The sequence below is a fragment of the Hyperoodon ampullatus genome, assembly GCF_949752795.1.
Source record: "Hyperoodon ampullatus genome assembly, chromosome: 19".
In the NCBI taxonomy this organism is placed as follows: domain Eukaryota; kingdom Metazoa; phylum Chordata; class Mammalia; order Artiodactyla; family Ziphiidae; genus Hyperoodon; species Hyperoodon ampullatus.
Window position 1 is genome coordinate 31559264 of NC_136932.1, and position 22922 is coordinate 31582185.

The 22922-nt window shown below is 62.4% G+C and overlaps 2 protein-coding genes across 5 annotated transcripts in view; one reads left to right on the top strand and one right to left on the bottom strand.

Annotated features, from left to right (window-relative positions):
- Nucleotides 1–22841, bottom strand: part of FAM83G (family with sequence similarity 83 member G) — a 28523-nt gene extending 5682 nt beyond the window's left edge. The window contains exons 1-4 of the mRNA XM_079725374.1: nucleotides 22299–22841; nucleotides 9266–9433; nucleotides 2707–2831; nucleotides 806–2021 (exon numbers count right to left, since the gene is read on the bottom strand). Of these exons, the coding sequence (XP_079581500.1) occupies nucleotides 806–2021; nucleotides 2707–2831; nucleotides 9266–9433; nucleotides 22299–22820 (2031 nt within the window). The 5' untranslated portion in view covers nucleotides 22821–22841. The remainder of the gene's footprint in view (nucleotides 1–805; nucleotides 2022–2706; nucleotides 2832–9265; nucleotides 9434–22298) is intronic.
- SLC5A10 (solute carrier family 5 member 10) overlaps nucleotides 1–22922 on the top strand; it is a gene marked incomplete at its 5' end in the record, with an annotated part of 54445 nt that overhangs the window by 15948 nt on the left and 15575 nt on the right. For all 4 annotated transcript variants that reach the window (XM_079725376.1, XM_079725377.1, XM_079725379.1 and 1 more), the window contains one exon: nucleotides 233–368. In XM_079725376.1, coding sequence (XP_079581502.1) covers nucleotides 233–368 — 136 coding nt within the window. The remainder of the gene's footprint in view (nucleotides 1–232; nucleotides 369–22922) is intronic.

Here is a 22922-nt window from a genome sequence, read left to right on the forward strand (position 1 = left end):
ACAGACTGGTCAGGACCAACACCTTCCCTCCTCGACAGACTGAGTCCCTGGAGAGAACCTTGGCCCCACGTGCTCAGACAACTGGCAGGGATGCTGTTGGGTGTCAGGGTGGGCGCGGTTGTCTCAGGCCGGTCTCGGGCTAGTGGGACAGCACCTATCTCACACACTCCCTGAGGCCCACGGGGGAGAAATCCCGAGGAGGCTGGGGCTCACTCCCTCCCCCTGCCCCCAGGTCATCGTGCAGCGGTCACTGTCCGCCAGGGACCTGAACCACGCCAAGGGGGGCTCCATCCTGGCCAGCTACCTCAAGATGCTGCCCATGGGCCTGATCATCATGCCGGGAATGATCAGCCGCGTGCTGTTCCCAGGTAGGACGGGCCCTGGGGGCTGGGCTGGCTGCAGGGTGCAGAGGTCACCAGGAGGAGAGGTCAAGGACAGAGGCAAGCTGTTTCCCGGCCTGGGGGAGCGGGGAGGGGAGTGGTCCCCAGGGCCACAGTGAAAGGGATCGACACGGAGGTGGCTTGACATAAGGTCCGGGCAAAGACTACCTACTGCTGTGTGATCTCATGGTGTGAAGGAACATCTCTGTGCCGCTGCCATCTCCTCATCCACAAACTAGGGAGCAGACCACCCACGTGACACCACACCCCTGAAACCTCTGGGTGTGTTAAGTGTGTTTCCTTTCGGCTCCTGGTAGCTGGCTCAGGTTGCCTTTATGGGATGCTGGGTAATGACCTGGGGAGGCGGCTGCTCAGGCGTGGGGGAGGGGCTCCCAGGACCCTGGTGCGCAGGGGCCCCGACCCACCTGTGCCTCCTTGTCTGCCAGGTGTGGGGCCTGCATCCTCAGAGCGCCTGCCTCTTCTCTCTCCTGACCTTGGGCCCACGAGGAGCCACCCAGGGGTCCACCAAAGGTCCCACGGGTCATGTGGGGAGCACTCAGATGTCGGTGGGGGTGCTGGGCTGGCCCGTTGGCCACCTGCTCTGAGTGGCAACTCCGGAGGGTGGCCGAGCGCTCCATCACCTCAAAACACTCATCTGACACGGACGAGGAGGCCACCGAGGGCCGCTGGGGGCCAGGGCCACGGCCAGAGCTGCCCGAGAGGCTGTCCTGGTCACTGAGGGTCACGTAGTCATCGTCGTCTTCCTCCTCCTCCTCCTCTAGCCCATTGGGGAACACCGGCCCCCCGCCGTCGGGGTCATCCTGGGTCACAGACAGCTGGCGCTGAAGCGGGGCATGGCCTGGGCCTGCCGTCCTGGGGAGCCCGTGGTCCATCCGGTTATGGGGTGCCTGCCCCTCTGGGGTTGCCAGGGCCCAGCCAACACTGCCGCCCTCCTGAGCAAGCAGGTCTGCCACCGGGACTGTCCGGGGCTTGGGCACAGGAGGCCGTGGCTTGGTGTCAACCCCGTCCTGGGGGGATCTGGGCTGGGGGGCGGGGCTGGAGTCCTGGCTCTGCCTCCACAGCTGGGTCCCGGCCTGGGATGTGTCCCGGATCTTGATGCGGTTCATCTGGCTGGGCTGGGGGTTCCAGATGTTGGGGTCGATGATGTTGATGTAGCCTAGGATGTCGCTGCCGGGTTCCGGGTCCGGCTCCACCCACGTGGGCAGGTATTCAAACATGTTGGCCCGTTCCAGGTTGAGCAGCCCCGGGTGGATAGGCAAGGGCGACTCGGGGAGGTCTCCCGGCAGCTCGGCTAGGGCCCTGCCCCGCACCCCCAGGGTCCTGGAGGCCTCCTGCTTCTCGGAGGACAACTTGGCGATCTCGTCAGCGCTCTTGGCCTTGACCAGCGCGTACTTGGGGTTGACGAGCTTCTTGGCCATGGTGCCTGAGGGCACCTGCGGGACCACAGAGTGCAGCACGACGGGCTCGGGCTCGGGCTCCTTCTCCATGGCGATGCCCTTGAGGCTGACGCTGTGTGATGTGAGGTACAGCTCCTGGAACTGCCGGTCGAACATCTCCACCACCTGGCCTGACAGCACGGAGATCACATTCCTGTCCGTCCTTGCAGCCGACCACGTGAAGCTGCAACAAAGGGCGGCAGCCTGGTCAGGCACAGGGCCCAGGGCCCGGGAAGAGGGAGCAGCCCCCAGCCCCGAGCCCCCCACCCCCGTGCACGCACAGGCTAGCGTCCGTCAGACTGTGGCCACAGAAGGGATTAAAGAGAAGCGAGCAGGGGCAGAGGACGGGGCCCGACGGGGCCCGAGCCCCAGCGTCAGGCCTGGTGTGGGACCTCAGGCAGCGCCTGTGTGGCAAGCTCCTTGCGGGTGTGCAGCCTGGACAGTGGGGGTCGTCGGCACAGTGACTTGTGCCCACCCCGTGTGGCCGTGGATGGCCCCTGCCTTGCTGCCCCCTGCGTGGCAGGGCTGGCAGAGCTAGACCGCACCGTCCTCATCCTGGCCCCTCCCTGAGAGCAGCTCTCCGAGTGACCGCCCTGTGGGCCTGGGAGGACGCAGCCGGCCTGGCCCACACCCCACGTCTGACTGCTGACACCTCGAGGCAGGAACAACAGTCTCATGGATAAAAGCCTCGCTCTGCCTGCTTCCGAGACAGGTGGGCAGCGTGCAGGCATGCCCAGCCCCGCTCACACCTCAGCAGTTTGGGGACCAGTGAACTGGAATAACCGGGGTGTCACAAAGCAGGATTAAGGGCAGAAACCAGCTGGGAACTGGAGCCGCCCCTCCCTCGGCCCCCCGAAAGCCAGAGTCACCTGTAGGAGCCGCAGATGGCCCGGTCTCCATCCACGAACATGAACTTCTGGGCCAGGGCACCCTTGAACTTGGTGGCCGACCGCGTGAAGAATTCGGTCCCTCCGCTGCTCCGCACCCTGAGATTCTGTGTCGGGGGACAGGGGGCGGAGTTACACAACCCAGCACTGACCACCCTGCCCGGGCTCAGGGAGGGATTCGGGGGATCGCCGACGGGCCTGGGGAAAGGGGCGGTGCATGTGGGGACACGCCGAGGTGGGAAGGGGTGGGAGGAGGGCGGGGGCTGGAGATGAAGGGCTGCAGGATGGTCTTGGTGTGGCCTGAAGGGGGTCCACAGGGCAGCCCAGCCGGACAGGCACCGTGTGCGGGCCAGCTTGGAGAACGCTGCTGCAGGGTCCCAAGCAGGAGGGGGATGCAGACACATTTTAGGAAGGTCCCCCTGATGGCTGGGGGCTGCAGCTTGGGAAGGGGAGGGGGCTGCCCTGAGGGAATCTGGGTCTTGCGCTGGGGCAGATCAGTGGCCTTGCCAGGACGGGTGACCAGCCGGGCCTCTCCCCCGGTCTCCCCCGCACCTTCCTTCAGGGCAGGAAGCAGACTTGGGCTCAGGGGGTGCAAGCATCGCCCAGGCAGTGTGTTAGAAACTCAGGCTCGAAGCTGCCCCAGGGAGACTGGGGTCAGGAATTCCATTTTTAACATAAGCCCCAGTGAATCTGACACCTGCCCAGGACAGAAACGCCTTGTAGGCCCCGGTGACGGGAGCCTCACTCCTTTTGGAGGGGTATATGCCTACGGGGGGTGCTGGTCTGTTACATCTTCTGTGACATCCCCTAACCCTGACCCTCACCCACTCACCGGCCCCAGCTTATTAACTCGTTCACTGACCCCTGCCGAGGTCCCCAGCGCAGACACAGACATGACTGTGACACGGATCCCTCGTTGGAGAAGAGAGGGAAGCAGATAAGTAATGACCCCAGCTGTGGGGCGCCTCCTGGGAAGGCTGGCGTCTGGGCTGACGTGTGAAAGACAAGGAAGAGTGGGTCGGGTGGGAAGAGGACGCAGCATCCCAGACCCAGGACTACAAAGGCCTGATTCAGACATGGGAGGACTTCGGGGGAGGGGGGCGGGCAAAGGAGCCGGCAGGGTGGGCCCAGACAGATGTCGATGAAAGACCCTACGGCCGCTGAGGGGCCTGGGGGGGCCCGGGGGCAGTAGGGAGCCACAGAGGGCTTAGAGCAGGGAGTGAGGGGTCAGAGCCGTCCAGTTCCAGCGTCCAGCGGGGAATGTGCACGAAACGCACAGGGAGCAGAGGAAGAGGACAGGGAGGGGCTTCTGCACCTGAGGGATGTGGGCCTGAGTCCGGGCAGGGGCAGAGGGGAGAAAAGAGAGAACTGGAGACCATCTGCACTCCAGCCCACAGCCCTGGGTGCTCCTGCGCCCATCCCGTCTGTGACAGGTCCCGGACCTTTCAGCTGGGGCAGCCCCAGGGCAGTACCCACAGAGGGTGAGGGGCAGGTCCCATGGATGCCCACCTGGCCGTGGGGCCCGGCCCAGAAGGCAGATAAGCCTCTGCTCCCAGGCTGGCTTCCCTGCCCGCCCTTCCCCCAGCTGCCTGTCTGCACACAGCCTGCACAGCAGGAAGCTGGCTGAGGCCCAGGACAATTAGTGTCTGTGACTGTACTGAATACGGAGCACGCTTGGGGGCCAGAAGTCTGAGCAAAGATCCTGTGAGGCCTTCCCCTGTCACCTGTGCCCGACAGCAGCCCAGCTCTGCAGCTTCTGTTTATTCCTGGGTGACAACGCCCCGTGGGGCCTGGCCCAGATGAGGTAACGTCTCAGGAGCCAGGGCTCGGGCGAGCGGAGGTGGAGGATCCCACAAAGCCGCGTTGTCTCTGAGCCTGGAACGCCCCTAGCAGAGCATGTGGCAGGCAGGGGGAGGACGAGTGGGGTGCCCTGGGCGAGTCCCCAGACTTTCTGGAGCCTCATTTCCTCACATGTGAGGGGCGCAGTGATCGCCCCTGAGAGGACGTCCGGGGAGGATGGCAGAGTTTCATCTGCTCCAAGGGTGCTTCTGCCCCAAGCGTGTACAGGGCAGGCCGTGGTGGGCACGAGGGCTGGGTTAGCCTCAGCACCACACCCCGCACCTCCACGGGGCCCCCTGTGCTCACACCGGGCTGGTGGGAGCCTGGGGGACAAGCCCAGGCCCCCACTGGAGCAGGTGGGTTGCTCTTGAGCTCTGGTCAAACACGGCTCCAGTCCTGGCGCAAATGGACGCAACCTGGCCTCCTCACGCCTCGGGGTTCTCGTCTGTGAAATGGGCCTGCCCACCCCCGGCTTCAGGGCTGCTGTGAAGACTCAGTGCATCGGGGGAGGGGCCGGGAAGGGGCCCAGCACTCAGCGGCTGCTCCCTAAACTAGAGGGGACGACGGGGCTGTGCCATGCAGTGGGACGGGGGTGCGATCCCTTCCTCTCGGGGGGCTGGTGGGGGACCAATGAGGGACCGACACTGAGGACAGGAGAACATCTGGAATGGTGTGGACTCAGGCCCGGGGAGGCCAGGACTGTCGGCCGTATGCAATGGTCAGGCGGCTCGGGGAGAGGAGTGACCTGCCCCAGGGCCTCCCAGTGGACAGGGTCTGGCCCTTTGGGACTGAGGACAGCCTGCAGCTGCACCCTGGCGGCCCTTTCACCCTCCAGGGGTCCGCTGGCACCTTCTGGGCCGGAGGAGGAGTGGGGAGGCCCAGAGACCATCCTGAGCAGGCCTGAGCGGTGACAGCAAGATCAGGCCAGGTCAGGGACGGAGAGCCGTGTCTCTGTGTGCCAGCCAACCTCTGCTCTCTTCTAAAGGGCCTGTTTCACTCTCTGTAATAGGATAGGGGGACCAGTACTCACCCTGGCCTCCCCCGGGCTGTTGTGAAGCTGAGATGGGAAGTACCCTTGGGGGCAGGGGACCGGGCAGGGCTGGGAGGCTCCTGGCTCTCCCCCGGGCCAGGCTGCTTGGCTCTGTGACGTTCTGGGCCCGGTGGTTCTCCATTAGTGGCTGTCCTGTGCATTGTAGGCTGTTGGACAGCATCCCAGGCCACCACCCACCAGATGCCAGTAGTACCTTCGTAGTCACGGCCATTAAAAACATCTCTGGACATTGCCAAATGTTGAGAAGCAGTGCCCTGAGTCCATTACAGAGCCAGGCCAGGCTCAGAGAAGGCAGGTTGGGAGAGGAGGAGGCCCGGGCACCAGAACGGAGCCAGTGCTGGCCTGTCCAGCATGAGCCGGAATCCTCACCCAGCGCCTTCCCGTGGCCACACTGCCTGGGGATTCTTTGTTCATCAGAAATGGGCCCAGCCTTCGCCCAAGTGGCTGCTGGTTTTTCCAGTTCAGCTGCACAAAGCAGACTAGCTTTTCAGATCAGCCAGGCATCTCGCAGCTCCAGTCCCGTGCTAAGCTGTGAGCCTCGAGGCCTGGCTCCCACCGGCCCTCGGCATCCCTCAGCACCCAGTGTCACCCCCAGGGCCCTGGGCCCTGGGATGAGAGGGTTGGGTCGTCTTCTCAAGGCCCGTTCCGTGTGTAGTATGGGCACTCGTTCCCATGTTCCCTGCCTGGGGGAGTCGGGGCCCAGCTGAGCCGGCAGGTGGGGACGCTCGGGACAGCTGGGAGCCTCGCGCCAGGGAGGTGCTGGTGCCTGTCCTCCCGCCTCACCTGGAAACTGGGAGGGGACCCAAGTGATACTGCAGCTGTTTCCAGAATGTGTTGTGTGAGCTCAGGGGTTCAGGCTGGGGGGCTGCCCGGAGGGGGAGACTGGGGGGGTCCCCAGCGAGGGAAGGGAAGCCCCCTGGCATTCAGACCAGAGCTGGGGGTTCACGGGAGGGGCCACAGCTGCCCCAACCGCAGATAGGAAGGGAGTTCGTGACCGAGTGCCCTGCCCCCACGTGGCCTCCTTGACTCTTCACGGCAGCCCTGCCAAATAAATGACGATATTCCCATTTTTCAGACAAGAAGGCTGAGGCCCAGAACCTCAGTGTCTCTGCCTAAGGTTACAGTGCAGGGGCAGAGCTGGGGCCGAGGCCTGGCTCCTGGTGCCCGGCACCCCCTTGGTCACAGGTATGACCCCACCAGGCACAACCTACACCCTGGGCCCACACGACCTGAGGGCAGGTCGCTGCAGAGCTGGGCAGGGGTAGCGGACGCCGAGGGCGGGCCCAGGGATTACCAGCAAAGGAAGTGCTCCCGAGACAGGTCTGGGCCCAGCCTGCCTGCAGGCAGGGAGGCAGGCTCTAGATAAGGTGACACTTGGCCAGGACTGGGCCCACAGGAGCCTCTGGCCACCTGCCCGGGCTGGGAGTGGGCAGGCTCGGAGGTGAGAATGAGGTAGCCAGGGTCACACATTCCTTCCCATGAAGATGCCTGGCCGTCCCACAGTGTCCGGCTCCTGGGCACGTCACCCTGTGGATCTGCCACCTTCCCCAGAGCAGGGAGGTGGCGAGAAGGGCAGGCTGGGCCAGAAACCCCCTCCATGCCCCAAGCTGTAGCCTCATTTCAAGCCCTCCACCCTCTGCCCAGGGCCCGGGGTTTATAACTCGTTATTGCCGCAACTGTGTGCCTCTCTTTAGCTCAGAGCACTTTTACAGCCACTGTCTCCTCTGCTTTCATCCTCAAACAACCTGGTGAGGTGTCCTTGTGGTCACAAAGCCCTGGAGGCTCAGAGAGATAGGCCCGGCGTCAGGGAGTTGGCAGCCAGGAAGCCTGTGCGGGCAGCACCAGGGCGGCCCTGCTGTTAGATGCGGCCTCAGCCAAGGGCACTGGGCACCAAGGGTGTGTGGCCCCATCTGTGCAGCTTCCCATCGCTGGCTTTTAGGTTCAGCCCCGACTTGGTGGAATGCCTCTGGGCAAGGCACAGGCTCCCTCAGGCCTCGGTTTTCCTGGGTATCCTGTGGAAACCTGGTCTGGATGGCCTGCCCCCCCTGCCCCCCTTTCCGGGATCTCCAGACCCTCCCAGGAGCCTGGCACCTGGGGTTTCCCCACTAAGAAGAGGCCTCTGGAGTGGTCACGCAGGGTTTGGATCCCCGCTCAGCACAGACAAGCCCCCTCCCTGCCTCTTCGTCCACATGCAGGGGGATGCCTGCGGGCAGAGGGACGCGAGGTGTGCAGGGTCCCCACCGGGCATGGGGCAGGGGCTCAGGGGGAGTGGGCCCGTCAGCCTCTTCCTGAGCACGGCAGAGGGCTGGATGGAGAGCCCTGAGTTTCTGTGATCTGCTGCCCACACGGCTGAGGCCCCTGCAGTCACCTTTGAAAAGACGCCTCTTCCACACTCCGGGCCTCCCGGCCTGAGCTGTCTGCCCCGGGAGTTGGCCCTTGGTGCTAGTTACACGGCAGGCAGGGCAGCACAGCGGGCGAGCACGGGGCTGGGGGTCAACCCACCAGAGAGGCCACATAAAAAATGTCCCAACAGCCAGAGACTCGCAGCCCAGAGAGCTCACACCCACTTGAAAGGTCTCAGCTGAGCTGGGCATCACTTGACAATGCCGACAGCTTACAGGAGCGGGACCCCAGCCCCTTGTTAACCAGGCTGGCGTTGCCCCGAGGAATTCTGACCTGTGCTCAGCCACAGGGCCCGGTGCTGGCCCCCACCCCCCTTATCAACTTCGCTTACTAACACTGAGTGACACCTGGCAAGTGCCTGCATCCCCTGATCTGTAAAGTGGAACAACTGCCTCCTCCCACTGGCTGCCGTGAGGATACCTAAGTTAACCGTGTCCCCTGCCTGGGACGGGAGCCGTGGAAGTATTCGCTGTCGTTACGCATACTGATCTGTACCCTGGGGCGCAGGCTGCACACAGTAGGTAACAAGCAATGGCTGGGCGGAAGGAGGGCTCCCTCCACCCCCAAGCAAGGCACCAAATGCCAGGGTGTCTGAGCAGAAGAGCCCAGTCACACGGGTCATCGGCCCCTCTGTTGGACCAATGAGATCCCAGAGTCCAGAGAGAGGAGGTGACATGCTCTAGGACACACAGCAAAGCCATGCTGAGAACCCAGGCCCAAGCTGACAACCCCACCTCTGTCCCCAGTGTCCCTCCCTGGAAGGAAGGCCTCTTCTAGTCTGCTCACTCCTCAAGTCCACGTCAACTCTGCAGCCACCAAAGAAGCCCTCCCTGGACTCAGCCCAAGGGAGCTTCCTCTGTTGGAGCCGGATCCTAAAGCCTGTGCGTGGACACTATACAGAAACAGATTTTGGTTTAAAACCAAGAAAGGACTTCCTGGGAGGTGGAGCTGTCCAGCTGGGGCTTGCTGCCAGAGCCAGGGGGTTGAGCACCCCGTCACTGGAGGTGAGCAAGCAGAGACAGATAACCGCTGTGGCACGGGCTGCTCTGAAACACCTGCGAAGGAGCGCCTCACGTGGGCTCCAGCACCTGGTCACAGGTCCTGTCCTGTCCCTTGGGGCACCGAAGCAGAGGCCGCGTGACCACTTGGCGGGCGGCTCTAGGACACTGAACTCTAGGTTCCCAGATCCGGACCGACAAGGCAGGTGCCCCAAGTTTTGTCAACTGACTGAACGAAGAGCCGGCTCACCTTGAGGTGCCCCAGGTGCATGCGGGCCCGCTCACACATGTGCAGGAAGTACTTGACGCTACTCTCGTCCACGATGATGTACACGGCCACCTTCCTCTTGAAGCTGGCATCCAGCAGGTCCTTGAAGATGTCCACATCGGTGAACATGTCCATGACCACAGCAATCACCTGTGAGCGGGAAGGGAGACCGGGGCCGTCAGGGCACGTGGCCGGGGAGACAGGTGCCTCGCCAGGACGCCTGGCCCTCCCGCGCCCACCACCCTCTTCGGGCGCCCACCCTGGCCCTGCTCCCTGTGGCCTCGGGACTGGGACTGGGAAGTGCTGGCTCTCCTGGCCCTGCAGCTGCAGGTGTAGGATCGACACTCAGGGTACAAGATGCCCAGTGGGTGGCGCAGGCTGGACTCTCCGGAGGGAGGCACAGTTCGCGGGCTGCTGTTTCCGTAACACAAGACCGCAGAAAACAAAACCCAGGCGAGGAATGTGTAGGGGAAGCTGCAGCAGGAGCGCGGGAGGAGTGGGAAGGGTGCGCGTCCTGAGATCTGAGCGCCTGCCCCCACCCCCAGTCCCCAGGCAGCCCTCACCTCTGCCGGGGCTCAGGGCTTGGCCAGGCGCCCTGTTTCTATTCCTGGGTTGCATTCCCGAGCCGGGCAGGCTGCGCCATGCCCTCCGCCCACTACCCGCCAGGATGCTGAGATGGAGCAGATGTGTCCACAGCAGGGAGGAAGGCAGAAGCTGGGGCCGCCCACCGAGGTCACCCCTGGGTCCCTGGACAGGCTCCCTCGCTGCCACCTCTTCTTCTGGTTTGGACACACCCCAGACCACTACATGTGATCTTCTTGTCATCTGACCACACCTGGGCCACAACAGCTGCTCTCAGCCTGTGGACTGGCTCAGGGTGGGGCCCCAGAGGTCAGAGTACATCTACCCCAGCCCAGCCCAGCCACTGCCCAGCATGGGCGGTGATATGCCCTGGCCTGAGCCAAGGCACGAGGAGAGAAGGGGCACACGTAGCCCAGGGCCAGGGAGTGGGGTAGTCAGAGGGCGCTGGGCGTGGCAGGGCTCAGTGGCCAGCAGGCCCTGGCCCTCAGTCTCGCTTTTCCCCTCCCCTCCCCGTCCCACTGGGCAGCAAAGGGGAACACAGCAGACCAGGGCCCAACGCTGCTGACCTGAACAGACGTCCAGCCCTCCCACCCGCCAAAGCCGGCACCAGGGCCCCATCCTGGGTCTGAGAACCCCCTAGGGGAGCCTTACCCAGGGAGGCGGGTAGGGGTCATGCGCTGGGCCACACAACAAGCTGGGGACAGTCAGGCTAGAACCCACCCAGGCCCGCCAGGGAGCCAGGGTTACCCCCACCCCTGCCAGGAGTGTGACCTGGCGGGTGGCCTGGGGCTTGCCAGGGACGTGCCTGCACACTCCCGTGAGGTCACCCAGCTGGCCCCTGCAGGCCCCTCTGGGCTCCCCCTGGGCCCCGGGCCCTTGCTGACGCAGGTCACACATCTGGCACCAAAGCCGGTACTTCTGGGGGCTCCTCCCTGCCCTGCCCTCCACGGACGGGGTCTCTGTGTGACCCTGAGCAGACACCTAGCTTTTCCAGGCCCAACTTTCTCACGTGGGACCAGCCAGGGCTCCCCAATGCCGAGGCCCAGGGTCTTCTCTGGCCGCCTAAGGCGGCCTCGGGAGTGCTTGTCAACTCAGAATGTGCCAAATGGCTGGGCCTGGGAGAAGCCACAGCCCCTCCTAGACCCTCACTTTCCCCATCTGCCAAATAGGGTGTCCGCCTGGCCCGCTCCTGTGGTCTGTCCAGCTCACACATCTGCAGCTTGAGCACAAAGACACTAGTCCCGCCCGGAGGACAACGCAAGCCCACACGTATCCCGCGGAGGCCCTGGGCAAGGCCAGGGCCAAGACTACGGGAAAGACGGCAGGGAGGCTGGCATCTGGGGATGTCCCCACCCCGTGTGGGTCAGGAGACCGCACCGGGCAAGAGGCGGGCAGCCTGAGCCTCGTTCCTCGTCACCGCAGGAACCAGCTCTGTCCCTGTGAGCGCCCGGACCAAGTGCCCGGTTCCCAGGGGCGGGACGGCAGGCAGGTGTGTGTCCCGAACTCCAGGCCTGGCGTCACAGCACCAGCCCCCCAGCCCGGTTCCCGAGGGACGGAGGGAGTCCAGTGGTCCCTGTGCGTGACTGACGTGAAAGCCCTCTCAGAGGTGCAGCCACAGAACCAGGAGGGGCCGTACACCCTCGACAACCCTCCTGGTTCTCACCGCACAGAGCAGCAGGGTGGGTGGGCTATGGGAGGGCGGCCGTGCCGGGAGGGGGCCGACAGCGCGGTGCCGGGTGGCGCCGGAGCAGAGGGGCCCAGGCAGGGACTGGCGTCGGCACTGAGCTCTACATGCCTCAGATCCAAAGGCCTCCCCGTGTGTCTCTCGGGGGTGTGCTGGATGGGCAGGCCCTCAAAACGTGCCCCTCCACCGGCGCCCACACCTCCCTTTCCCTCCCCCGCCACCACCAACAGCTCCGCAGCCTCTCCACCCTGCCTCCTGCGTGGGTCCCGAACCCCCGCCTCGCTCTGTGCAGCCGGGGCTGTTCTGGGGCCTCCTCGCGTCCTCCCACCAGTCCTCCTGCTGACGGTTCCAGAATCCCCCAAATCTCCTTGGGATGGTGGACACACCACCCTGTGAGAGATGCAGACGCTGGCACAGAGAGGGGAGGGGACCGGCCCCAGGTGATGGACCGTGAGGTGACGGACTCATGGTGATGCCCCGCCACGAGCACGTCCATCACCCAGGTGCTTCCTGGGGGGCTCCAGCGCATGGGGCAGCAACCCCCCACCTGTGGCTGCCGCCCCAGCAGACACAGCCTGAAGCCCTGTAACACCTGCTGCTGGTGCTGGTGGAGGGGTCAGGGGCGCTGGAGTGGGCGCCCCCAACCTCCCCGGGGCCCAGGCAAGGACAGAGTTGGAGCTCTGGGGTCCAGGCTGGGGTCTGGCTTTGGGTGAGCTGCATCCTCTCTGGGTCTCGGTTTCCTCATCTGTGAAATGGGGAGGAAGGTGGACGTGATACCCAAGGCTGTCCCTGCCAAGGGAGCCCTGAGTCCGTGTGTCCTACCCGGGTGCCCCGCACAGCCTGTCTGGGCCGGCTGGAGCACCTGGCTGTGTCTAGGGGTCTGGGCGAGGCAGTTCTGACCACCACGCCCCACCTCCCTCTGCACCACCAACCCGGGGCTCCTGCCTCGCCAGGCTGACGCTCAGCCTGAGGCTTCCGGCGCCCCTGCAGCGGCTTTAGAGGCAACCCTCCCCCATGACCACAGAATCCATCTTGGATCAGAGGCATACTCACAGGACCAGTGGGTAGAGCAGGGCTGGGGGACGAGGCACAGGGGTGAGGTGGCCAGGGGTCTGCACGCAGCTGGAAGACCGCTGGCCACGGGCCCAGCATCTGCAGCAGCATCTCTCCCCGGTGGCCCTGACCCCACAGGGGCTCTGACCCTACGGCCCCTCCCTACACACCCCACACCCCGCCTCAGCCGCACACACAGTCCTCCTGGCCGGGCGCCTCCCTCTCCTCCTCCAAGCCAGTAACTCCTTCCCATCCTCCAAACCCTGACTCAAATCTCAAATGCTGCCACGAGCAAGTGCCACGTCTGTGTTTCTGGAGAAACGGCAGCAACCCACCGAGTGGCATGTTGTCTCCCCAAGGCCCGGACCCTGAGACCCAGGTCGGCGTGGGCAGTTTCACTCTGTACCTGTCCTGCCTGCCCCACCCTCCAAGGCCATGGAGATGCCTGCAGGAGGCCCAGAGGGAGCCGGCCGGGGTCTCTCCCCTCACAGTGCTTCCCAGCGGAAGGGGAGAGAGACACACCCCACCCGCCCTGGCGCCCAGAGGTCATTGCAGACACAGCGCACAGCAGGCAAGTCCCTGGCACTCACTGGGCCACTTTCACCACCTGGAAAAGCAGGAAGTGGGTCTGCATCTCTGGGTCTGTCTGACCCTAAGGCTCAGATGGACACAGGACGGTGGCAGCATGGGCTCCAGACTGTCCTCCTGGGAAGCCGCTCGGGACCGGGAGCCGCGCTCAGCAGACGGCAGCGGCGGCTTTCCTGCCTCCTCACTGACCCACAGTGCCCTCGGGGTGGACAGGCCGGGGGTCATCACCTCAGCGTCTCCTGCTTCCCTCTGTGCCAGCTGGAGGGCAGTGACGCCCAGGAACACATTGGGCATGCTGCACGCTATCCTAAGGTGGGGACAGTGCCTTCAAGACCTGGGATTCCACTGCCAGCCATGACGGAATAACGGAGCCTACACTTACCCACCTGCCTTAGCAATAAACACCAGGCAGAATCTATGAAGCCACGGACAACAGGCAGCACAGCAAGTGCAATGACCCCTGGCAGAAGGGAGACGAGCGAGGTCAGCTGTAGGACCGCCCCAGCCACCTCCAGGCCACGGCCGAGTGGGCTCCCTGAGTTGAGGAGATGTTTTCTCAGAGCCTGGCAGCCAGAATTTTCAGGACAGAGGAGAAGAAAGGGCTGCACAGAGTAAAGGCCAGAGACCTCTAGGGAGCTGCCTCTTGAGGCTTCAGCTGGAGACCCGAGTAGCACGTGAACAGGAAGAAACCACTGAGGCTGGGACAGGCCCGCTGGAAAGGAGCAGCTGGAACAACGGCCAGTGCTCACACAGGACCAGGAGTCATTTACGTCCCCACAGCCAGAGCGCAGGCCCCTCTAACACTCAGGGCACACAGGAGGATCCTCAAAAGGATACGACCTACATGGTGGGCAAACAGGCCCTGGACCAGGGGCCAGTGAGCTTTTTCTATAAAGGCCATATAGCAAATGTCTCAGGCTTTGCAGGCCACTTGTCTCTGACACACCTCTCAACTCTGAAAACAGCCACAGACCACTAATAAACAACTGTATACACCTCTGTTCCATTATTTACAAAACCAGGCATAGGCCAGATTTGGTCCATAGTTTGCCAACTCCTACCCTGGACCAAATATGCTTCGGTCCCACCTAATAAAGCTTAACAGGGCTTCCCTGGTGGCGCAGTGGTTGAGAGTCCGCCTGCCGATGCAGGGGACACAGGTTCGTGCCCCAGTCCGGGAAGATCCCACATGCTGCGGAGCGGCTGGGCCCGTGAACCATGCCGCTGAGCCTGCATGTCTGGAGCCTGTGCTCTGCAATGGGAGAGGCCACAACAGTGAGAGGCCCATGTACTGCAAAAAAAAAAAAAAAAAAAAAAAAGCTTAACAGCAAGCCTCAAAAGTGTTACATTGTTTCCAAGAACTACATCCCAGAACAAAGCTCCAAAATGTTTAAAGGAAAAAACAAAACTCCCACAACATAAAATTTTCATCACATCTGGCATCCAATCAAAAATTACCAGAAACACAAAGAAACAGGAAAACAATGATCCACATGAGGAAAAAAGTCTAGCAAAGTGGACCCAGAATGGATACAGATGTTAGAACTGGCAGACAAAGAAGGGTAAAGAGTTATAACTGTATTCTATATGTTCAAAAAGTTACTTAGAGACATGGAAGATTTTTTAAAACAAACACCAAATTGAAACTCAAGAAGTGAAACAATTCAGCATTTAAGATGACAAATACATTGGATGGGATTAATAGCACATTAGACACTATAGAAGAAAAGATTAGTGATCCTGAAGACCTATCAGTAGAAATGATCCAAAATGACACACAGAGAAAAAAAGACTGAACAACCAAGACCAGAGCATCAGTGAACTTGGGTCAACTTCACAGGTCTAGAGTATGTGTAACTGGAGTCTCAGAAGGTCCCGAGGCAGAGGGTGGGGGAGAGGGGACAGAAAAGCATCTGAAGAAAATGGCCATAGGGCTTCCCTGATGGCACAGTGGTTGAGAGTCCGCCTGCTGATGCAGGGGACACGGGTTCGTGCCCCGGTCCGGGAAGATCCCACATGCCGCGAAGCGGCTGGGCCCGTGAGCCATGGCCACTGAGCCTGCACGTCTGGAGCCTGTGCTCCACAACGGGAGAGGCCACAACAGTGAGAGGCCCGCGTACCGCAAAAAAAAAAAAAAAAAAAAATGGCCATAACATTTCCACATTTGATGGAAACCATTCATCCCCAAGTCCAGGACGTTCGATGAATTCCAAGCAGAGGAGACATGAAGAAAACAGACCACAGTACATCATAATCACATCACTTAAAATCAGTGACAAAGAGAAAATCTTAAAAGCAGCCAGAAGGGAAAAGATCATTGAATACTGAAGAACAAAGATAAGCAGATGTCTCAGAATCAACACAAGCCAGAGGACACCGGAGCAACTAAACAGAGAAATGATTAACCCAGAATTCCCTACCCAGTGAAAATAGCTTTCAAAACAAGACGAAAATAAGGATTTCCTCAGGGACACAAATGCTGACAGAATTTACACAGGCCGACCTGCACTGGAGTTGTCACCACCCCTGCACAGACAGAGGGGCTGAGGCCCCAGGGGCTGCACGTGCCCCCAGGGTGCAGCGAGGCTCGGGCTGCCCCTCGCTCACTGGCGTGTGGAGCGGAGACAGGGAGAGCACCCCTCCTGCCCCCAGCCCCCTCCTCCAGCAGTAGGGCTGGGCAGACCTGGCTTCTGTGCCTCAGTTTCCCACATTGAGACATGGCCCCACTCCCCACCCCACCCTGGTGCTAGCAGGACCTGAAAGGCCTGGGGAGGAGGCCTCCTGGGAGCCCCAGCCTCCTGGGTAGACAGGGAGGGAGTCTGTGTACGCGGTAACAATGCCAACCCAAGCCAGGACCAGCTTGCTGACACTGGTACAGCTGTCCCTTTTCTGCGGGGGGGGGGGGGTGGTGGTCACCGTCCCAGAGCCACACAATCCGCTGGTGGCAGAGGCTTCCTGTTCCTGGGCTCCTCTCTCGGAGGAGGTTCTAGCTGTGACTCCACCCACCCCTCCCAGAGCCCTCCCACTGGGTCCTGAAACTAAGCCCTGGCCATCAGCACTGCCCAGAGAGTCAGTGCCTGGGGCTCTGCCCCACCTTACTGGCGGCAGGGTCTGTGGCAAAGCACCTGCCTTCTCCTCAGTCACGGGGGAGTTATATTGGAAGACCTGTGGTCCCACCCCTCTGACAGTTATCAGCTCTGGCACCTTCCCTCTGCACTAAGACAGAAGCCTCATTAAGGCCAATTAAAGGATAAAGGAGCTGCAGCGGGAAGGGGGCAAGCGGGTCCCACCCAGCCCAGTGGCGTTGGCCCTTCCCGGAGTCTCTGGCCTTCCTCAGATAAGTCAGCCTCCTCACCACAGCTCAGGAATGCTGCAGAGACCAGAGGCCGCAGAGCATGGGGTCAGCTGACCAGGACTGTGCCCGGCGGATGAGACAAGAGGAGAAGCCCCTCCCTCTTCCTGCCCTCTTCCTGCCAGCCCCCAGGGGCCTCGGGGTCCTCCAAGCTTCCAGGTGCAGGATCCAGACCACCCCACAGTCTCAGAGGATGGCACAAGCCAAGGATTTTCAAACTGGAAAATCGCAGAATCACAAATTCGAAGATGTTTAAAAGCTCAGCCTCTCCAGGATCCAAGAGCAACAGATGCTGTGGGGTCATGGAGCATCCTAACCCCCCAGGGACTGGCCTGGAGAGGACCTGCCTGAGGTCACAGAGCCAGCCCGGCAGGGCAGAGGCTCCTGGGTCATTGGATCCCCATGTGCTCTCTGCTGCGTACTCCCGAGCCCCTGCTTGAACCCCTCCAGGATGGGGGGCTCACCACTTCTCCAGCCAGACTACTCCCAGGGAGAGGCTGTCAGGACGGGGCTATGGATGGGGACAGAGGGAAGAGAACTGAATCCGTGCCAGACACCACGCTTTTTTTCCACGTAAATCTCGCCGCAACTTTGGGGCAGGTGTTGGCATCACATGGCACTGAGGAAAGGACGGAAGGTCAGAGGCGGAGTGGTTAACTTGGGCAACGTGGCTGGGGCTCAGGCCGGGGTCCTGTGATACGAAAGACTGTCTTCCCCCCCACAGCCCCACGTGGCATTTAATCTGGGAAGGGCGTGAGCCTGGGGGTCACTGGGGCCTCATGAAGAAGGCTGGTGCAGCCCACCGGCTGGGCCTGCCTGGACGTGGGGCGTGGTCCCAATAGGGTGCAGTCCTGCCCCGCGCTGAGCATCCTCATGACTGTTACTGCCTGAATTAAGACAAGTGCCCAATCCCTATTTTACAAAAGAAGAACGTGAGGCCCAAGGTCATGCAGCAAGGGGCCGGGCAAACCAGGGGCCTCTGAGAGGACTGCCCGCCTCTGCTGGTCCAGGGGGAGGACCCTCGGCTGCAGGGTGAGCCTGCCGGACCAAGGAGACCAGGAGTTCAGTCTAGACCTGCCACCCAAGACTCTGGTGTGACCTTCAGCAGGCCCTGGCCCACTTTGAACCTCGGTATCATCATCTGTGACATGAGTGTGACGACAGGCCCTGCCTCCCGGGGTCGTGGGAGGGAGGGCAGTGCCGGCCGGGGTGGGGCTACTGCCTGGGTGCCCCAGTAGCCTGGCGTGCACCCAGGCCAGAGGTGCCAGCCCTCCTTGCTGGCAGAGCTGCTCCTGACTCCCCAGACTCAATTAAGATGCAAACACTGCTGCTAGGAAGCCTTTGGAGAGGACGGGAGCCGACCCCTGGGATTACGTTATCAGATGGTTTGCCACCTGGCAGGTGGGGCCCCGGGCTGGGAAGTGCTCCCCAGACCCACTGCATGAGGCTGGGCGGGTGCTGCCCCTCTGGGCTCCAGGGTGTCCCCGGGAACAGCCCACTGGGCTGCCCCTGGGGCCTCTCAGGGCGTCGAAGCTGTGCTGGTACCGCCTGCTTGGGGACAGCAAGAGCTCCCCTCCTGGTCCCAGGGGCCTTGGCTCCCCATCACCCTGTGCTCACCAGGCCTTGGTGTGGTCAGGCTTCTGCCCCTGCCGGAGCCCAGAGTCTAGGAGCCTCATGAAAATGCTTTTACTGCCCTGAGTCAAGCTGGGGGCCCGCAGCAAGGCTCCACGGCTCCCAAGAGGGGCAGGGCTCAGCAAGAACATCCAAGACGCTGCTTCTCCAGAGAAACGGGAGCTCATTGACCTCAGAGCTGGGCTCTGGGCCAGCTCCTCCAGTGATCGGCTCGGTGACAGGTTATTTGCCCTCTGTGAGCCCCTCTAAGCCTCAGTTTCCTCATCTGCATGGAAGGGACGATACCTAACACCATGGAGCTGGGAGGATCCAGGCAGATAAAGTGCCCGCTCAGCACCTGATGTACAGCTGGTATTTGATAAATGCCTCATTAAGCTCTTTTATTCTCCTGGGGCCAAGCCGTGAGCCAGGACTGCAGTGTGGGAAGGCAGGGGCCTGACAGGAGAGACGTGGGGTCAGTTGGGCATTGTGGAACCTGGTTCCAGTCCCTTCCTGCTGTGTGGCCCTGGGCAAGAAACTTAATGCCCCTGGCCTGGCAGGCACGAGATCCAGGTTCTGGTCCAGACTTCACCACTCACTCTCCTTCGTGCTCCCCCAGTTTCCTCACGCGCACACGATCCACCCCTGCCCCTGGGGTCCCTGGTGAAGGGGTCCTGGGCGGGGGGTGCTTAGCATCTCCTGGATGAACAACTTGCTAGAGCGTCTACCCCCTTTTTTGGCCGAGGCAGGCCCTCCCCAGTCCCAGCCCAACCCAGTCCAGCCTCACCCCTCTCTTGCAGAGGCTGCAGCAGCCTAGGCGTGATGCTACAGGCCCGGCCTCTGGTATGCAGTTGGAACCCCACGGCAGGTTTTTCCCCGGATAAATCACTGGCTCCCGGGGGCTGGGGGAGGGGCAAGCAGATGACCTTCCATCTTTGGGGCCTGCTCAGGGCCACCCAGCCGGTGGAGTTAGACCCTGGACCCACTGGTCTTTATCCCAGAGGAGTCCAGAAGGACAGGGCAGCAGGGTGTCAGAACCGAAGGGATCCTTAAGAGGCTTCAATGCCTATACCCATTTTACAGATGGGATGACTGGGGCTTGTGCCAGGTCACACAGCGGAGGAGGCAGAGCAGGGACCTGACCCCAGCACCCCTGGCTCCTGGCACTGTGGCCCATTAGTTCCATTCTAATCTCCTGGGAAATGGGGGGACTCAGCATTAGCCTTTACGGGAACACAGCCGCTCCCGGCGGGACGGGCTGAATGTGTGCTGTGTCACTTCCCTGCCCCAGGGTCGGCCCGCTGTGCTGACGACAGGCCAGGCTTAGGAGGCGGTGGGCTGGGCCGCCCTGACTCAGCACCACCAGTCCCAGCCCAGGCACCCTGGTGGGCAGGGGGCCAGCATCTTGTCCAGGCAGCTGGACAGCGGGATCCCCATCCCAGTGGGGGAGAGGGGCCCCTGTCCCTGCATTGGTACTGGGGGTGAGAGGAGGATGCGGGGGTGAGGGGAAAAGAGGTGATTCACGGGGAGAGATAAGGTCGGGAGAGCTCCCGGCAGACAGGCGGGCAGCCCAGGCAAAGCGCCCTGTCAGCATCCGTCAGCGTCACAGCCCGGCCCCTGTGAGCCTGGGAAGCAGCAGAGCAGGGGAGATGGGAGGGTTGCAGGTAGCTTGGATGAGCTGCCCCTCCCTGCCCTGCCTCTCACTGCATCCTGCCAAGGTCAGGGCAGGACAGGCAGGGGACCTGTCCTAGAGTCTGAGGACAACACAGGGTCTGGTCCCTTCCCCACCCCTCCACCCAAGAGCTAACCAGGTGACCTTGGCAGGGGTTAACCAGTGCAGCCTCAGTTACTACATCTTAAAGATGGAACAGATGACACTACACGAGATTATATAGTGCCTGGCACTCAGTAAACAGCACCTACGGTTATCAGGGCAGCCCGTACACACACACACCCCACACTGGCCATGGGCCCCAGGATGGACATGGCAGGGAAGATGCAGGCTGGAAAGCAGGGGACTGGCTCCCCACAGTGCTGTCAGATGTGAACAAATCCCCATCCTCCACCCTTGGTGTCCCCGTCTGAGAGGAGGCACTTGGCCTCTGAGGCCCCGCCTGTTGGGCCTGTGGCTCCCTGCTGTCTGAGCGTGGGCAGGGGTGGCATCAGTGAGCCTCCCTCTAGGAGATGAAAGCAGGGGGCAGTGCCCACCTGTCCCACCTGTTGGGGGCTGCAGGACAGCACCAACTGGGACCACACAGACCGGGGTTCAGACCTGGGATGGACTTCCTCCTGGCTGTCACCTTACACAGGTGATGCCGATAATCTTGGGGGGGCTTTTGTAGGGAGCATATTAAGTTATGGGGGGGCATGGGACTGCATGGGGTGGCTGGGTCTCAGCTCCGGCCATAGAGATGAGAGACGTAGGGAGGAGGCCCCGGTGCCCAGCCTGGCCCCAGGCTCCCCTTTCTGGCCCCATCACTGGACCAGGCCGTCTGTCTGGGGGAGATCAGACTCTCCAGCTGTTCCCGTGCAGTCTGGGATCTGGGATCTGCCTCTGTCCTCCTCCTGGTGGGGAGCAGGGCCATGGGGGGGCGGGGAGGAGCCCGGGCACAGCAGGTCAAGTCCCCACCCAGGGCCTCAATTTCCCCAGTTTTAAAAAGGGAGAGGAGGCTGGGTAATGGGATCCCAACAGGCCCTCCCGGGGGACTGGGTCCCATGACCTCCAGCCAGGTGCCCACGTCAGCAGCACCCTCCTACCCCATAGCAGGAGTGGTGTGGGTTATTCAGCCTGAAAACTGTGAAGGCCCCTCCCCGCCTTCCTCCACCTCTTCCTCACTCAGTCACCGGACCCCATCCTCACAGCTTTCATCCTCGCCACCTCCATTTTACAGACCAGAAACCCGAAGCCCCAAACCTGCCTGGGACCAGGCCAAGGGCCAGGCTCCCCAACACAGGCTGTCTGACCCGGCCAGCCCCTTCGGGGGACAGGGACTCCACCTTTCTGGAAACTTAAGCCATGGCCACCTTGTCAGCTCCCACCCACTTCTGTTCTCTGTGTCCAAGAGCTCCCCTGGCCCGTCTGTCCGCCAGGACGGTCCCCAAAGCCACTGTTCGGGTCTTGTGCGGACCCAGAAGACTGAAAGTGTTAGACTCCGCTAGAAATACCTTGTCCCACAAGCCAAGGCCAGGACAGAACTGCTGAGCACTCACTGCTCTCTCCTGAGCCCAGACCTGGCTTCAGAATCCTCCTCAACACAGCTCACGAGGCAGGCCTTATCAGTCATCTCAGAATATGCTTTGAAACCACGGAAGCGTGAAGAAGCACCCGCTCACCAGCCAAGGCCTGGCTGTCTGCCAGTGGCGAGACCCCTTCTCAGAATGCGTGTCAGTGTGCCAGATGAATGGCCACCCACGCCGGCACACTGCACGGCTCGGCAGGGGTCGCTCCAGGGGAGGTCCGGACAACGCTTGAGGTTCCTCCAGTCCAGGCAAACAACCCTCATCTGGACTCACTCCGCTCCCACCCCTGAGGTCAGCACCATCGCCATCCCTCACATCCCAGCCTGGAAAGGTTCTACCATTGCAAAGCTCACCGAGAGGCTCAGGGAGGGTCACCCAGCGCGGCCAGGAAGCAGGCACGCTTGAACTTGGATCTCTAAGCCAGCCTCAGACAGGCTACCTCTCAGTCTCCATGCCTACCTCCCGCCCCAGCCTCTCTCCGCCACCCCACAAAAGCATCGCCAGAAAGCTCCCGGCACGTGGGCGTGTGTGCCTGGGAGCCTCCTGCTTCTCAGGTGTGAATCAGAGCCATCCCGAGGGGCAGTGAGAGAAAGCCGCGTGATCCTCTCTGCCCCACCCCATCGCAGCACCTTCTTCTGGGGAACCTGCTCGCCAGGTCTGGGGAAGTCAGCAACACCCCCCAGCAATGCACAAAGGCCCTTTGAGATGGGGCGGCCGCTGTCACCTGCCAGAGGACCCAGGGGCCCTACCCCTCTGCAAAGAAACCAAGGAGCCCCGTGAAGGCAGGAGGGGAGGCAGCCAAGAGACCAGGCTGGGCTCTGGGTGAGAGTGTGCTCGGCGCCGGAGAGGCTGGGCGGGTCAGGCCCGCTGGGCCGCCTCCTCTCCGGGGACTCGCGCTGGCTCACCTTCTGGGCCTGGCTGACCATCTTGCGCACCACCTCCTTGATGTGGGCCTGCCCGTCGATGGGGGGCTGCATGTAGACGCTGGCCCGGGTCACACCCCGGTAGGCGATGGTGTCCGGCCAGCCCAGGTCCAGCTGCGGGATGGAGCGGTCGGACTTCTGGGGCCAGTACTCCAGCGAGGGCAGCGGCTCGGCCTCGGTGCGGGCCCCCCCTTCCCCGCTGCCCTCCTCGCCGTCACCGAGCCCACCGTCCTCGGGCCCCCGGGGCTGGCCGCTGGCCCGGGGGTCCTCGGAGCCGGGGTCATACACCTCAATGGTCTCTACGATGCGCCTGAGCTCCAGTTCCGAGAGGAAGTCGCGGATGTTCTCCCGCTTCAGCACCTCATAGAAGGCGTCGGGGCCGCGGGCCACCAGGGCCTCCAGCGCCAGCCGCTGCTCCTCGCTGTAGAAGAACTCGGGTTTGGCCTCGCTGGAGCGCCAGTTGACGTGGCTGTCGTCCAAGCACTGCACCTGGGAGAAGGCCATGGCGGGCGCCTCTGCCGCGGGCTGGACGCACGCTCAGCAGGTCGGGAGCCCGGTCGCAGGCCTCGCGCAGCGCGTTCTGGGGCCTCCCGCCGCCGCCGCCGC